The 15,299-nt window shown below is 47.6% G+C and overlaps 1 protein-coding gene across 1 annotated transcript; it reads right to left on the bottom strand.

Annotated features, from left to right (window-relative positions):
• Positions 1–245: 245 nt before the first annotated feature.
• On the bottom strand, positions 246–976 carry LOC107981074. The gene is made up of 3 exons (XM_031928716.1): positions 821–976; positions 577–732; positions 246–496 (listed from the first exon to the last, which is right to left on the bottom strand). Exons 1-3 carry the CDS (start codon positions 950–952, stop codon positions 350–352), a joined length of 435 nt encoding a protein of 144 aa, XP_031784576.1. The 5' UTR covers positions 953–976; the 3' UTR covers positions 246–349.
• Between the last annotated feature and the right edge of the window lie 14,323 nt (positions 977–15,299).

Below are 15,299 nucleotides of genomic sequence, written 5' to 3'. Positions count from 1 at the left end.
TATAATTAAGGAATAATTAATTTGTCGCTAGCAACTTGACGTTTTTAAAATTTTTCAAAATATTCCTCTTTACGATGGATCTGTTTAGGCGGTAGTCGGGTATTGCACGAATTCGCAAAGAAAGGAATATTTGATTTTGAATTTACTATCAGCTCTTGTCTGCTTTTAATGGGTATCGTAAAACTGTTACAATACGTTGTTTAATCAACTATCATTATGGACAGGACAATAATAGTAAAATGGCATAACGAGTGATGCAACTTATTTACGAAATTCAACCATGTATTATACTACGTTAATCATTAAAATGTATTAAGTTACAAAGTTTACGCAGATTTGAACAAATGGCCTAAACCACTACCAAATAAGCTTTGGTTTTTATCAAACTTATATTTCCAGAATATATACTAGCTTGGAGAAGTAAACGAAAGCCTGATGGCAGGTACATCGGAAAGCCACTAATCTCGGGATCAAAACCTTCATTCTCGTATGTTCCCTGTGCAATGATACGTAGAAAAGTAAACAAAATTATACTTGGATCAAAAGAAAGTAATGAACACACTGGTAGTCTATTACCTTTTTGGCCGGGCACTCTTTGTCCAAATTCATTTTTGTTAATATAACATTGAAAAAATAATCTTTAAATTGATTGTCGCATACATCCAAATCCATCTCTATTCCGGTTGGAACATTATACTGACCTGAAGCGTATCCCCAGAGAACGCATTTCAACTGCGCATCAAAAAGCCGCGAAACACAATTGAATGAATTGTTAACTAATTATGATTCGGACTGCTAAAATACAAATCTTTATACTTACGTGTATATTTTGTGGTAAATCTTGAATAATATCTATTCTCATAGACACAACATTTTGTGATTCACTCTGATAATTCATGGCAATATCAAAAGTATCTTCATCGAAATAAGTATAGTTTACAAAGTCAATCATTATGTCTTCAACTCTTGCATTCAGATAAGTCTAAAAGTTTTGGTGGAGATATACTTATACATATCATTATTAATATTTTCACAATTCCAACTTACGTGGCAGTAATATATTTTTAAAAATATGAAAAATGTCATAATGCAATAATGTAATTTACAAATCATATTCATATAAAGCATCAGAAATTTTTTGTTTCCTAAACCTCTGCTTTTTACGGTCACTTTAAATAGAATGATTAAAATATTGTAAAACTTAACAATTACAGAACATAATGTAACATTTGCACCGTATGAATTGAAACTGCAAGAAAATATCGTACTCGACTCACACGTGTATTGTATAACACGAGAGGAACTGATTCAATAGAATACTCACTATTGTTATTGTATATTGTGCCATATTATGGTCGTTAATTTTTTATTTCATGTTATGTATATTGAAACACGACAAAACTGATTGCTTTTAATTGTTCTTGTCGGGTTAAAGTATATAGCAAATTTAAATTACATAGAAAACTAACTAATGATTTTTACTGCAGGCTCTTCAAATACGTACGTATTGAAGAAAGTCTAAACTTTGATCAAATGTCATCATCATGTTGACACATGTAAGTTTTTTTTCTTTCTTTTTTTTTTCATAATTTCTTACAAAAAACGTTCATCATTTTTCTTGACTCGCGGAGTCTCGGAATAGTAAAATAGTAAAATCATTATAAATTTAAAAATCCTGTCGAACGCTCATAATCAGAACGAAAACAAAATTAACCGACCGTAAAATAGGCGTTCCTCAACTATATAGTAAGCCTCTGAAAAAAGCATATTAAGCTCTTCCTCGGTGTATTAAGGCCGCCGAGTCGAGATTCTTGCGGCTCGAGCAGAGGCTGAGAACCAAGCACAGTTAGAATGACACAGGAGGAACTCATGCGACGACGCAGTTGTCACTTGTCAGCTCGTAACTCTCCCGATGCCACGGCCCGCGGCTGTCACGCGCAGCAGTACAAAGCGGCGCGAACGCGGGGTTACGCTGGGACCCTAGAGCTCAGACACTCGTCGTCGATGTATCCCAATTAGGTGAGCACCGATCGGTACTGATGGCCAAGGCTGCCTGCACTTCAAACGCTATTAACGTGGCTATGTTTACATTTCTACCGCGCCGTTTAAACTATTTAAACATTTCGAGAACTATAATGGCTTAAAAAATCGATTTGGCATAGGAATCTTCGTGGTTTTCGGTTTTCAGCTTACCCTTATGGAGAATATGCATCACCCTTTAAACGATTTGAAAATTCTAAGAACGAGAATGCTTTTAAAAATCGGTCTGGCGTAGAAATCCTCGTGATATCCGGTTTTCAGCTTGCCCTTGTAGAGATTATACATTAAAGTAAGGAAGAAAGCTTTATTTTATTTTCACATAGCATAAAGAAAACTTATTTACTTCAAAAGTAAGTGCGAAACAAATATTTTGTTATTTATTTAATATTTCTATTTTCTTCTATATATTCATGATTTATATTTCATTTTTTTATATTTACTTTTATTTGTTTGATATTTTTATGCTTGTCTATATATTTATGATTCATGATATTTATGTTGTATTTTTTTACACTTTTATAATTTAATATTTTATATCAAATGCCCCCCCCCCCTTCCTTAACGGTCCCCATGAAAGTTGAAAACGATTTGTGGTAAAGTTCGGAAGGCAACCGCAACTGTCATTGTTCGACACAATGAGAGGTTGTCAAAAGGCCAATAAATCAGATTAACTGATGAAATCAAGCGGTGCTTGTAAAAAAGCGGAAAAGAAACGAGTGCGAGCCAGATCGTATAAGGAGTCGCGTCGTTCGAATCGACGCCTCACCCAGTCGATCTTTTTTTTGCGAGTACGGCCGCCGGCGTCCGCTACTCGCTTCGTCGTCGTTGACGGCACATTGTGTTTATGCTGTCCTGTTGTTGCACGTCGGCAGTTTCTTTTTGCGCGACGAACCGAGGTATTCAACAATGAACTCTTTGATTCTGGGATAGCAATAAAATCAAAGCGAACTTACACGCGGCGAAAGAACAGAGTTCGTATGGAAGGCTTGGAAGAAAGAATCTATAGCATACACACGGGAATTTCAAGTGTAACGACCTCGCGTCACTGCAAAAAATTTGGTGCGGGATACCTAGTATTTCTCTGGCATTGCCGAGGCGTTAAATGCGATTAACGGAAACAACCCGCGTGTGCTCTATTAGATTTGCGCCACTCCGGCGATTAATTTATTGTTAATGTAAGTCAAATCATCAAAATCAGTTGGCGTGCGATCAGATTTAGTTAACGCGCCGTATGACCCGGCAGATAGCTACTTTCTATAGTTATGCCTTTGACGCGCGCGCGCGCGGGCGTCGCGATAACAAAGAGGCACACCACTTACGGCGGGTGTGAGACGTGAGACTCCTAGCGAAGGTAGCCTTATGTAAGGCGAGACCAGCGTTGAAAAAATTCAATAGCTAGAATGGAAGCTCTAGCTGCCTCTCTCTCTCTCTCTCTCTCTCTCTCTCTCTCTCTCTCTTTCTCTCGGTGCTCCAACAGGCATCAAAGAAAATTATTGAAAAGAAAGAAGCGGTTAATCCTATGAATGACGCATTCTCACTGTGTTTATGCGCTCAATGGACTGTTGAATCATCTCCATACTCTTCCTCGCTTTCCGTCATTCTCGCGCGTATCTGTACGAGGAGCGTGTCTAATGCGGCGATTACTTCTTTCAAGTAAAAATTTAACCGTGAGCCACCTCGGTTTGTAAATATTTACTTCGTCTCGAGAGCAAAAGTGAGGACGCTTACGATTGAAAGTTCAGCCGGTCCATGTAAACATAATTCAGCATTTTTTACGGCTCGTTTAATAATTCGCCGTGCGACCGGTAACTTTTTTACTGATGCAAAGGCAAATAGCGTTTTAACGATTCAGAAGTAGTTATCGGCAAAAACGAAGCGATGGAAGCGTGTAGCAGCGGGGCAGCTCGTTAAAGGCCGCGTATACTTCATTAACGACATAAAGTTGGCTCGTACGCGAATGTTATGGCCCGGAAAAATTGTTACCTTTATGAATGAATAGTAAGCGCGCGGGACGCCGCGCACACGGGAGTCGGTGGACAAAACGCTATAAATAATCGATAAACAGCGGCCCGTTACAAAAACGATTGGCGCTTTTGCGCGACCGGCCGTGTGCGCCATTACTTTAATGTTACTTTATAACTTTACTGCCACTTAATACAGTCCGCCTCTGTAATCAATAGCATGTGTTACGCGTAACGGCTGCTATTACTCGTACACACGGAGAGAAAGAGAGAGGGAACTTTTTACTCGTCTTCCGTGCGCGTCGTCGGCAGCGCTGCTGATAATTAGCTCGGGCCTCCTTTTGGCATGCGAGCAAGGTATTTCAACATGCCCGGGCTAATGAAGTATGTATGTGCGTGTACCGCGGGCTCTCTCGCGGTCAGGAAGGAATCAATTTAGATCGCTCGGTTCTTCGAGCCTCCTGCGCTTATGCACGCGATTTAGCATGCCGGATACTCCCATTCGATGATGATATGATGATATGATATCGCCGGCCGTATGAGCTTCGGGCGGTATTTGCATACGTCGAGCAAATTGCGCATCAGAGAAGGGGAGCGCGGTTAACGCATATGCGGGGCGCGAATACGCGAAACGGTTTTGCAGGGATCGCGATGGCTATCGAGATATGCAGTCGCTCGATCGACTCGTGCATTTCCAATTTTTTACTCTTTTATAGCCTGATGAAAAATCGAGACACTCCGCGGGGCTAATTACGGAAAGCGTGTGAGTAAACACACACTCTGCTTTTTACTCCGCGCCATGCACACTCTGTGTAATAACGTCTAGTTGTATACTTGCCGGCTTAGTCCTGTTCGACGCGTAAAAAGAACTTGTGGCAAGGGGCTAAAGATCTTGCTGCTCTGTGCTCCGGCTTCATGTACGAAGGTCATTACGCGTAAGTAGAGTACGCGAAAAATGATGTAGTTAACGAGTAAAAAAATAGCCTCCGCTGCATAATGGGCCTGAGAGCCTCGTGCACAGCTGCGGGATTTTTCGCGAAATCGAAAACGCAATTATTGCAGCTAAACTCTCGAAAGTGGCCCAACCGCTCCTGCGGATGTACGACGGCGCAATCCTTATTCGTGGCACGCATCCCGGGGGAGGATAAAAAGCGCGATGGGCAGCCGGAAATTTCTCTCGCAACGTTATGTTTGCGTTGCAGCTTGCGCGCGTCACGGCTGATCGAGAAAAGCCTGGCGGTGGCGGCTGCGAGTAATGACGGCTGGCGGGGCTCGGTCCTGGCGTGTTGGACATGCGGTGAACCGCAGCGAGCAGGAGCAGCATGAGCCTCGCGGCGGGAGGCGCAGGAGCTTAATTGCTCCCTCGTAAGGCATCCCGAGAGACAAAACCCTTCCTCGGAAGAGGAGCTGCTCCGCTTGGCCGCTGCTGGCTCCGTCGCTAATTTAACGACTTCTAAATGTCGATGCCGATTAATATCTCCGCGCGATTCACAGCGCGTGCTTAACTGGACGCGCTCGGCCGTGTGTGTGAGCGAGTATTTGTGTCTCTGTATCCGCGTCTTCCACCCCACCCCCCTCTCTTCTCGTCCCTCGAGTCTTCTGTGAACTGATTATTTCGCGAGAGCCGCGCGCTCTCTCAGCTCTTCTGTGTCTTTCAGCTTGACGACGGTCCTCTGTCGCGCGTGCTGACGTGGGTCAGCTCTCTCTCTCTCCCTCTCTCTCTCTCTCTCTCTCTCTCTCTCTCTCTCTCTCTTTCTCTCTCTCTCTCGCGAGCGCGCACACGAGGGCAAATGGACTCGAGTCCAATGTTTTCTCTCGCTCTTTTTTTCGGCACACTGCGCGATGCTGCTGCTGCTCCCCCTGAACAAAGAGGAACCGGGCAGGTTTTCGACTTCGTCGTCGCAATGTCAAATTAATTATTTGCCTTCGAATTTTAATTGTTTTACGATACTCAAGGATCGAATTTGAATTTTTCTCAAGGCGTCTGCCATCGCCGCGGCTGGCTTCCTCAAATGACCGATCCTGACGATGATTGTTTTTTACAACCGCCTTTTTGCTGGCCAAGTCGCGCTGCAAATCTTTTCATTCAAATCCGGCGAGAGCTGCTCTCGATTTATTGGGCTCATCGACTGATTACATCTGCCGACAAGCGTAATTGATTGCCGCATTTCTCAAATCAAATCCGGATAATCTAATATTGGAAATGGCATTCAATTAAGCGCTATATATGTGCGTTCGATCCAAAAAAAAAGGAAAACGACGACGACGAGCGTAAGCCTTTCGCTAAAAACCTTAATGAACTCTGCGCCTATACGAGTCGTCTCTCGCATTCAAAACCTGTCTAATTAACGGCATTAAAAATGCTCACCTCGACTTCAAAAACCTACCAATATTAGCTTTGGCGGAATCGTAGGATTTAATGAAGATTTATAACTCAATGCCAATCACAGCTTCTCGGCTCGTCTAAAAACAAAACTCCAAGAGCAGAATCTCGGTTTCGAGTGGGCAAAAAAACAACGCGGACACGACAAAATCCTCAATAACGCGCTTAAAAAGCTGGTTCTTGCCGTGTCTCCCCTAACAAGCATTTTCGGGTCAATTCCGCGATTCTCTATAAATTAACTATAATATAGTCCTTGGTACAATCATGCCCACATAGCTTTAAAAGGGGATCTTGAGTAGGTTTTGAAAAGTGGTATCGAAGAGAAACAGTTTTATTTTTACTGAACTACTTTGGTTATTTACCAATTCAGTCAAATCGAAGCACTCTCTATTCTCGATTATCTCACTGCATTTTCCCTGGGCAAAGAGCTCGTTTTGTTCCGTAAACGTAATAAGCACGTACTATATCTACGAGACTTTAATAAATTTTGTCTTGAAAATCCTCCAAGAAATCTGCTCCCAATTCTTTCTTCTTGTTCAACAAAAGTATAGTCTCTCGTAGATTCATCATTTAGAAATAATTTCGCCACGTCTACTATTACTGTTTCACCTACATCTTTTACATTCCCACCTTTATCTAAAACCAAAAAGATGACTATAAAAAAGTCGTTCGTAATTGATGTGCTTTTAGCGTTAATGAAGAACCGCGAGAATTGCTGCGATTCGATGCTCATCCGCCCTCTCATTGCCGAGCATCAAATGCTCATTATTATTCCCCAGGACATGTCAGAGTCCTTATTCCGTCTTCTGTCCTTTTTCCGCCTCCGCATCTCGCGGACTCACTTACTCGCCTTGGAGTCCGAATAAAGATACGGGGCGTTTATGGCGGTCGTGGCAATAAAATTCTCTCCTCACTGCTCGGCGAAAATAACATTCGAATGAAGTGAGCGATTTTAACGTTATGCGACGTGGGCCAGAAGAGAGAATAGGGAATAAAAAGACATTTTACTACGAGCGGCTCATCTTCGGCGTTTGACGCGCTGCACTGCTGCCGAGTTATGCCGGGGCGTAAACGCCGCGAGCGCGCGGATCTTTTATCACTATAGTGTAGGTTTTTCGAGCTTTTTAATGTGACCGGGTGACACGGCATTGTATAAACGAATGGGCCGCAGCCATCGAGTCGGCCTAGCTTACTTGCGTGCTAATTAACGTGAGCTTTTATACGCACAATTAGAATTTTGTTTTCAATGGCTCGGCGCTGTCATCCCCAATAAAACGCACTATTTCCATCCGCCTCACATTTTTCCGAGCGTCGTTCCACGCGCATCGCTCTTCTCCCCGATAAACATCGCTCATCATCATCCATCCGTCGGCGACGATTAAGCCTACACAAACCGAGATAAGTCCCCCAGCAACCGGCCGCTCGCGCGTACGTATCAATTATCCTTGATTCGAAAGAAAATAGAGTCCGCGAGCTCGTACGGCGCGCAGAGCTTATTACAAAATAAAGTGCCGAGTGATGTATCGACGTTGGAGCCGCATCACGCGGAATAGAAGGTGGGGGAGGGGGGGGCAATAACCGTGCGCGCACGGCCGCAGTAGCTCGAGCTACCGTAAATCAATCGCGCGCGCGGCTGACTCGGACTTGGCGGCCGCGCGGCAGAAGAAAGAGACAGCCCCCCGCGAAAATGAGGAAAAAAATCCAGCCGTGCATGATGCTTTTCTGCTCCTATGATCCGCGCGTGTACGCCGCAGCGGACTCGAAACAGGAAGTCGGCGCGGAGCGTGATCGCAAAGCTGCTGCAGCGGTAGCCATCGCGTGCCCTCGGGACTCGGACGAGGTGAATGCTTAAAAAGGCACACAGCTTTCGATATACGAGCGGCGCAGCTCCTTTCCATTAATCTTTAATAAGAGGCACCTATACACTTTCGGCTCTTTGTGCGGTTAGCTCTCCCGACGCGTACTTGTGCGCAGGCAGAGGCTTGGCGGCGGCAGGAAGAGGCGCGAGTAATAGCCCTGTGTGCATCGTGTGTGCTCTGCGCGCGATGAGATAACAACAATTAATTATTGCCGCGGTCTCGATATCGACGCCGCCGCGATCATATTTCCTGCGCTGTGCGTCCGTGTAGCCTCCCGTGCCGGCATTTCTCGCCGAAGGAGAGAGGGAGAGCGATTACGCGCGCCGCATCCCGGCGCTTTTGACAGGCGCGCGCGCGAGTGGAACGCGTAATTCTACGCTTCGCTGGTTATCTTGCCGCTTTTTTCGGACTGCTTCTTTTTGCGCGGGTACATTACGCGAAAAGATGCGTTTTCAAGCTTCCTTTTGCAGCGCTCGTTCCCACGTGTCGATGCGAGCCCGATAGCGCGGCCAGTATTAATAGTGCAGCCGTTCCCGTAAAAGTGCGGTGGGCGCTAGTGCCGTGTAGCTGAACATCGAAATGTCTGCCGTGTGCTTTGTTTTATCCGTCCGCGTGTCCTGCGGAGATGCCTCCGCGATTATTTCGTTGTACGGTATTCGAGATTGCTCGATTTTGAAAACGTCCGAGGGTGTATGGGATGCGCGTGGATTACGTTCGCGCACTTACTTCTGATGAAATATAACGCGTGGCAAATTAAGTAATAAAACGTGCATTTATATAAGAAACGGACAAATTGAGCTTGCGCGCCGCGAAAATCTGCCGGCATCGGCGCTCGTATTACGGCCAGATTAGAGGATATTAATCTCTCGAAGTTGCAAAACATTTCTCAGTGACAGGCCTGAGTGGTGTGAAAATCCGAATAAACAAATCCATCAAGTGAGCGTTTTCGCGGAGAGGGAGCTGCTTATCAGGCCACGGAAAATGAGACCCTCCTGGAAAATTCAGAGGCACACGTGCCAGCGCCCGGGAGCACGGCCCGAAGAATTAACGATTGTGCCCGCGCTCCGCCGCGATCGGCTCGCTCCGGAATCATCCGTTACGGCGATCCGCGCGCTTTCCGGGTTCACGCGTCGTTACGTACAACCGGCCACGATCGAGTCTACACTCAAGGCTCCGCGGAGCCATCGATCCTCCTTCGATTTTCCGCCAGCGGCTGCTCGCCGACGTCCGACTATACCGCGTCGATTCCACGGTGTCACGCTTCGCGGGCTGCAGAACTGCGGAAGCTCTCGCGTCTTCTGGCTCGCTCTATCCCGCCTGCTCTCGGTGCTCTTTGTTTCAGGTCTGTACGCTGTTGATTTGTGAGAAACATCTTGTTTTTCGAAATCTACATCGCGAGTGCTGCGATGTGTATGGAGGAGCGCGTGCAGCAACGCGCGGAAATAATAAACACAGAGCTAAGTCTGCGCGCTCGATCGGATATTTCTTCTGCTCCGCCAGTGTTCGTCGAGATACACTGTTCTATCCTCGGACAAGATCCATTATTACCCCCATAACTTGCTCTTGTAGTAGCCGCGTGCGATTCATGATAGACTCTGCACATATTTGATGTAATGCAACTGTTCTTCTTCGTGTACGTGGATTCTATTCGCTCGCTTTTGCACGGCCGAACGCGGACACGCGACAGAAAAAAGCGACAACCCGATACTTTTACGAGCGACGCGGATGTGCATTTTTTCGTCGAGTGGTCGATTATCGATCGCAATCTGCCCTCTCGGATGATGATACTCGAGGGGTATCGCGCCGTTGTTATGGTAAAGCGAGGCCTTTAAAGAATCCCGTCCGTGACACGCGAGAAGACAAGTGTGCTCGCGTATACAATGTTCTCTATTGCGCACTCGGTGTAGCGTGAAAGAGCCCGCTGCTACTCGCGCAATCTACGTGTATCATCTGGAAAAGCACCGTAAGCCATTCGGGGGTATAAAAAACGGGGGTTCGCCGTCGCCCCCAACAATTTTAGATTTCCATCTGTTGTTTGGTTTAGCTTCCTCTTGTCTGGCTCCAGTCCAGTACTATCCATTCGTGGATTGTTTTTTTTTCGCCTCCCTCTTTTGCAACGATGTACTCAACGCCTTGTTATTTCACCTAAATCGTAATCTTTATTCGACGCGACAAGGATCCCAATCAAGTTAAAAGCAAAAATAGCTCCTTTTCCCGCGTATAATTTTCCGTTCTACGCGCGTAGAGAAAGCGCAATAAAATCTCCTTGGGGGAGGGGGAGGGGATCACCGTATACGGGGTTTCGCTTCTCAAAACCAACGCGCGAGGAACCCCATTCAAGCAATAAAAGAATCCGGGCAGCAGAAGGAAGCAGCGGCAGCGAAAGGAATAAAAATCGAAAGACATCAGCAGGTACCGTGTCGAAAGTGACTTCCGCTGCGATTTACGCGTCGAAAGGGCCGAAGGAGCGGCGCGCGCCCGCTCGCGTGACGTGTATCGTTTACCGAGGGAAATTCGAGACTGTGCGCGGGGCGCAGCCCCGCCGGCCGAAAGGGGAGGATCGGAGGCCTGGAGACAAAAAGGTATGCACCGGCCCGGCTCGGATTACGAGAGACGGAGCTCCGAGTGTGCGAATGATCCCCCTCGAAAACCTTGGCCACGTGGTGCGCTGGATATGCCCTTCTTCTGGCACAGCGCCGGCGTTTTTCGAAAGGTTGCGAACGTGTGCAGCCGTATCCAGTTATACACACATGATGCGTTAAATGCGTACAATGGGCGCGTGATGAATTTGCTTTTACGAAAAGCGGCTCGCGCGATGAGAGGGTGCAATAAACTAGAGAGTAATGATAGGGCCCTATGCAGATGCGTGGTCGAGATGACGGTCGAATTTCGAATGAGGCGGCGTGACGTTTGGCATCCCAAAGGCGGGGACTTGAAAGGTTAACGTGTTAGTATCCGATGAGAGATTTCAAACTGAGCGTATAGGGATATTTATTTGTGAAACTGCCAAAGGAACAAATCTGCGTACAAACTTTTTATTTTTGTGGAAACCAATTAATATTTACAACCATTGGGAGCAACGTTTTAAATCGTCAGGCAACTCCCGATACAACTTCATCGTGTTTCTTAACTTTTAATTTAAACGATAAAAATCATTTTCACCACCCTGTTTTCTCGTGTACAAACGTGTCAAAGGCTCGGCGACTAACGGTGTTCTCGATCTCGTGGTATAATTTAATAAGCCCCCGTCTAATGCGAGCGTAAACTATCCAGCCAGCGATAAGGGAAATCAAGCACTCCGGAACAGCCGGCGGAGCTATTTAATTTCATTCCTACATTCGAGGGGGCAATTCGCTCTGAAAGGCTGCTGCTGACTGGGCTCGCGACAGTTGCGCCCGCGTGAAGTACCCTTTAAAGCGTTTAGCAGGAGTAGCAGCAATAACCCCCGCGGCGCATCACGCCCCCACGCGGCATATCCATTCACGCTACGAGCAGCACAGGTGCTCGCCCCCCGAGGGGCTCAGGCTCTGTTGCACAGTCACCAATTCACGGCACGCATCTGCGCGCGAGATCTCGCTCTCTCGCTCCTTATTTTTTCAGCAGTAGCTTTGTTCTTTCGGCGATGCTTACGGAGCCCGTTTTTTCATCGTGCACATAGACTGCGATCTCGCGCGAGATGATGAATCCGACGCGCAGCGCCAACAACCACGTAAATGCGTCCATTTCTCAAAGCCAGAGCAGCATATTAGAGATTCATCGCGTTTCATAAATTTCAATGCGGCGACGCGGAAAAAGTCCGTAATTAATCCAAATACCGCAACGTATACAAGCCGGCGATCTCCGTAACTCTTCCCTCGTCTCTGCTGGCTTTCGTTTCCTCTCGTTCGCATTATCTATGCACGCATCGCGCGCATACACGTGCACTCTGTGTCGCAAAGAGCACGCGGTAGTTGTCTCTCTCTCTCTCCCTCTCTCCCGGCGGCGGCGGCGGCGGCGGCGGCGACAGAGCAATTTTATCGCGGCGATCTTTCTCTTTGGCTCTTTCTCTCTGGTAATCCTCCCTCTCTCTCTCTCACTGCGTTCGGCGCGTGTGTTTGCATCTCTCGCGCTGCACCCACAGACTCGCTAACTGCGCGCACACACACATAGGCCGGCTGCGGCTATTATCGGCCCGCGAGGATCTCACCGCGACTCCGTCCCTCTCTCGGAGGCGCGAGTCTAATTTTAATGTGACCGCCGCGCCGTGTACACTCGCCAGCGCTAAAAGGGAGCGCCCGCGACGAGGAAGACCGGCTATGTATGAATTGAATGCCGCAGCGACTACATTGTGCGCCCGGACGGAAACGAATGTGTACAAGCTGTACGCGGATGTTGAGGACGACGACGACTACGAGGCGGAAATAATCCGAGCTTGGCCGGCTGAACCCGACGTCGCGGCGGTTCGTCTTCCTCGTTCTTGCCGTTTGTTGTTGCTGATGACCTTAGTTTTTTACGGCCGCCTCCCACCCTTTGTGCGCGATACGCATCGCGAAGTTTAGTGGTTTTATTTTATGTCATTTGCAACGCGAAAGCTGCGCGCGCTCTTTGCGGGGTATGCCTCATTTGCATTTTATCGGCGGAGAACCGTCGCGGCGAGCCATAAATCCGGCAGCGATTTTCCGCCGAAAGCGCAGAATTTGTCTCCTCGGGATCTACAAGCGCTCGTTACGGCCGCGAGTTCAACTCGATCGAACACGGCGCTCCCGCGCGCGACTTACACACGGGACCTACACGTCGGCAACCCCGCGTCGCGGACCGCGGCCCCGAGCACTAAGCGCCAAATATGGTGGGGCCTTCCGATTCGCCTTCGCCGCGAGTTTTTTCATGACATTCGCAAGCGAGTCTCGCATGCGCGCGCTTTAATCTGTGCGCAACAACCCGGCGGTTTGCAGCACGTGAGTGACGTCATCGGAGCACGCCGAGGCCCCGAGTGCACTCGTGGAAACGGAACACGTTCGCAGCGTGCATCTGAAAATGCTAATGCTCTTGACGTGGCGAGTCTCGCCGTGCTCGGCTGTATCCACTGAAATCGTAATGTTTCCATTTTTGTTTAATCAGCAATGCGCTTGCGTAAACGTCGTACAACGATGGATTTTTGGGAATTTGAACGGTCGGAGCGCGGGGAAGCATCCATTCGTGATTTGACGCGTTCTTCTTTGCGCACACTTCTTTGTCCGGAGGCCTTCGCGATTTTGCGCGTTTGCCATTAAAAAACTCATGTCCATGCAAATGGCGGGGAGCACTTACCGTTTTTTCGATGTCCCCCCCCCCCCCCCCCCCCCCAAGCTATTCGGTTCGTCATTCCCCTCCGGCGATGTGTTTGCTTCTTCAAGTGCCTGAAACCTGTTATTAATTTCTATCTGGTACCTAATTCGCTCTGTTCTATCTCGTAGTTTCTCAATATCGAAGCTTTCTACCTTGTTTGCTCGCTTACTATTTTGATTCGCTACTAGTCTAGCTCTTAATTTTGCTACTACTAGGAAGTGGTCCTAGTCGCTATCTGCTCCTCTGTAAGCGCTTACGTCAAGAACATTAGTATGACGTCTTTTTTCAATGAGGAAATGATCAATTTGGTTCTGTGTGGCCCCGTCTGGCGATGTCCACGTTGCCTTGTGTATGTTCTTGTGCTTAAAACACGTAGTTTTGATTATAAGAGCTTCCTTTACGAGTTCTTTAAACGCACCTGCTCTGTATAGACTGCGAACATTCCAAGTTCCGACCCTTAAGTCCCTTTTGGTTCGGATTTGATTTTTTTGAGCCATGATGTTATGTTAAACCCGCGCGCTTCGGATCCTGTTCCGATCGCAGGTGAGTCCACCGTTCTAGAGGTGATAACCCCCATACCTCTCTAGAACTAAGTATGAGAGCTTTCCGACTTTGACGAGGACAGTGTCAATTCGTCGTCAGACACACTACGGTTTCATTCTCGCATCCTAACGCCCCCCTGCAAGGCAGCGCGCCTTCGCTGGCATCGTTACCGCGTAAGAACAGGTGACGAATCATTCTACACATCCCCTTTCGGGGCAGTTGTCATCGCTCCCGCATTCTCCTCGGCAGCAGGATTTTTGCCCATTTTTGTAATGTGTGATGAAAGAGATAGATTGAGAGATAAGAGATAATGTGAAGTATTTTTGTTGTTGTGGTGCTTGCGTAGTGTTTCTAGATGAATGCGTTCGACAGTGTGGGCTCATCACACCCACGCCTGTTCCTATCGGCTGTCCGCGGCTGCTTATTCAATTTATTCGCAGCTAACCTCTTTCTCAGGGGCTGTTCCTCTATCCGCAACCTAAGGACGCGCTGTGTAGTGGTGATAGGCACCCACCCGTCCGATCTGGACGACAACGCCCAAAACCCGCTTAGGGTAGTGGCATTGTAACAGTCGAAGCACGTGTATACATTAGCAAAAGCAAATTCCGTCTAATTGTAATTTATTGTCTCGGCGCAATCTAGAATCTGCGCGCCTATAGCCGAAGGATCTCTCTCTCTCTCTCTCTCTCTCTCGCGCGCGCACAACGGTTCTGCGTGTTTTCGCGCGAGCACCTCGAAAGCGGGTATCTGCACTAGTATACGTATACGTAGGTAATCCGAGTAAACACAAGAGCGAGCCAGTCTCCACGGCCGCGAGTACGGTGTTGCACATGCACACAGACACAACTGCAATAACGTGCCAGAGAGAAAGAGCAGCAGCAGCAGCGCGCACAGGTAACCCGATAATCGGTATGTCCAAGGAGGAGTCTCCCCCTTTCTCTCTCGACTGAGCCCTATTAAGGCCCAATAACGACACGTAATAGCGAACTCGCTCGCGCTCTTTCTTCTTCGAGGCGCGCGAGAAATAAAGAGTGAAACAAGTGGCCGAGGCGGGAGTGGGGCAGCGAGGGAGAGAGACTACTTGCTTATAGCGGCTCATTGCCGAGCGTGACTAAACTGCGCACAGAAGAGCTGCAGGTAGGTATTCGCTCTGCTAGAATTCCACGTTTCACGACAGAGACAAAGAGACGCGCACAAGTATGTGCGGGA

This window comes from Nasonia vitripennis, chromosome 4, assembly GCF_009193385.2.
Source record: "Nasonia vitripennis strain AsymCx chromosome 4, Nvit_psr_1.1, whole genome shotgun sequence".
Taxonomy (NCBI): domain Eukaryota; kingdom Metazoa; phylum Arthropoda; class Insecta; order Hymenoptera; family Pteromalidae; genus Nasonia; species Nasonia vitripennis.
This window is presented reverse-complemented; position numbering and strand designations above follow the sequence as displayed.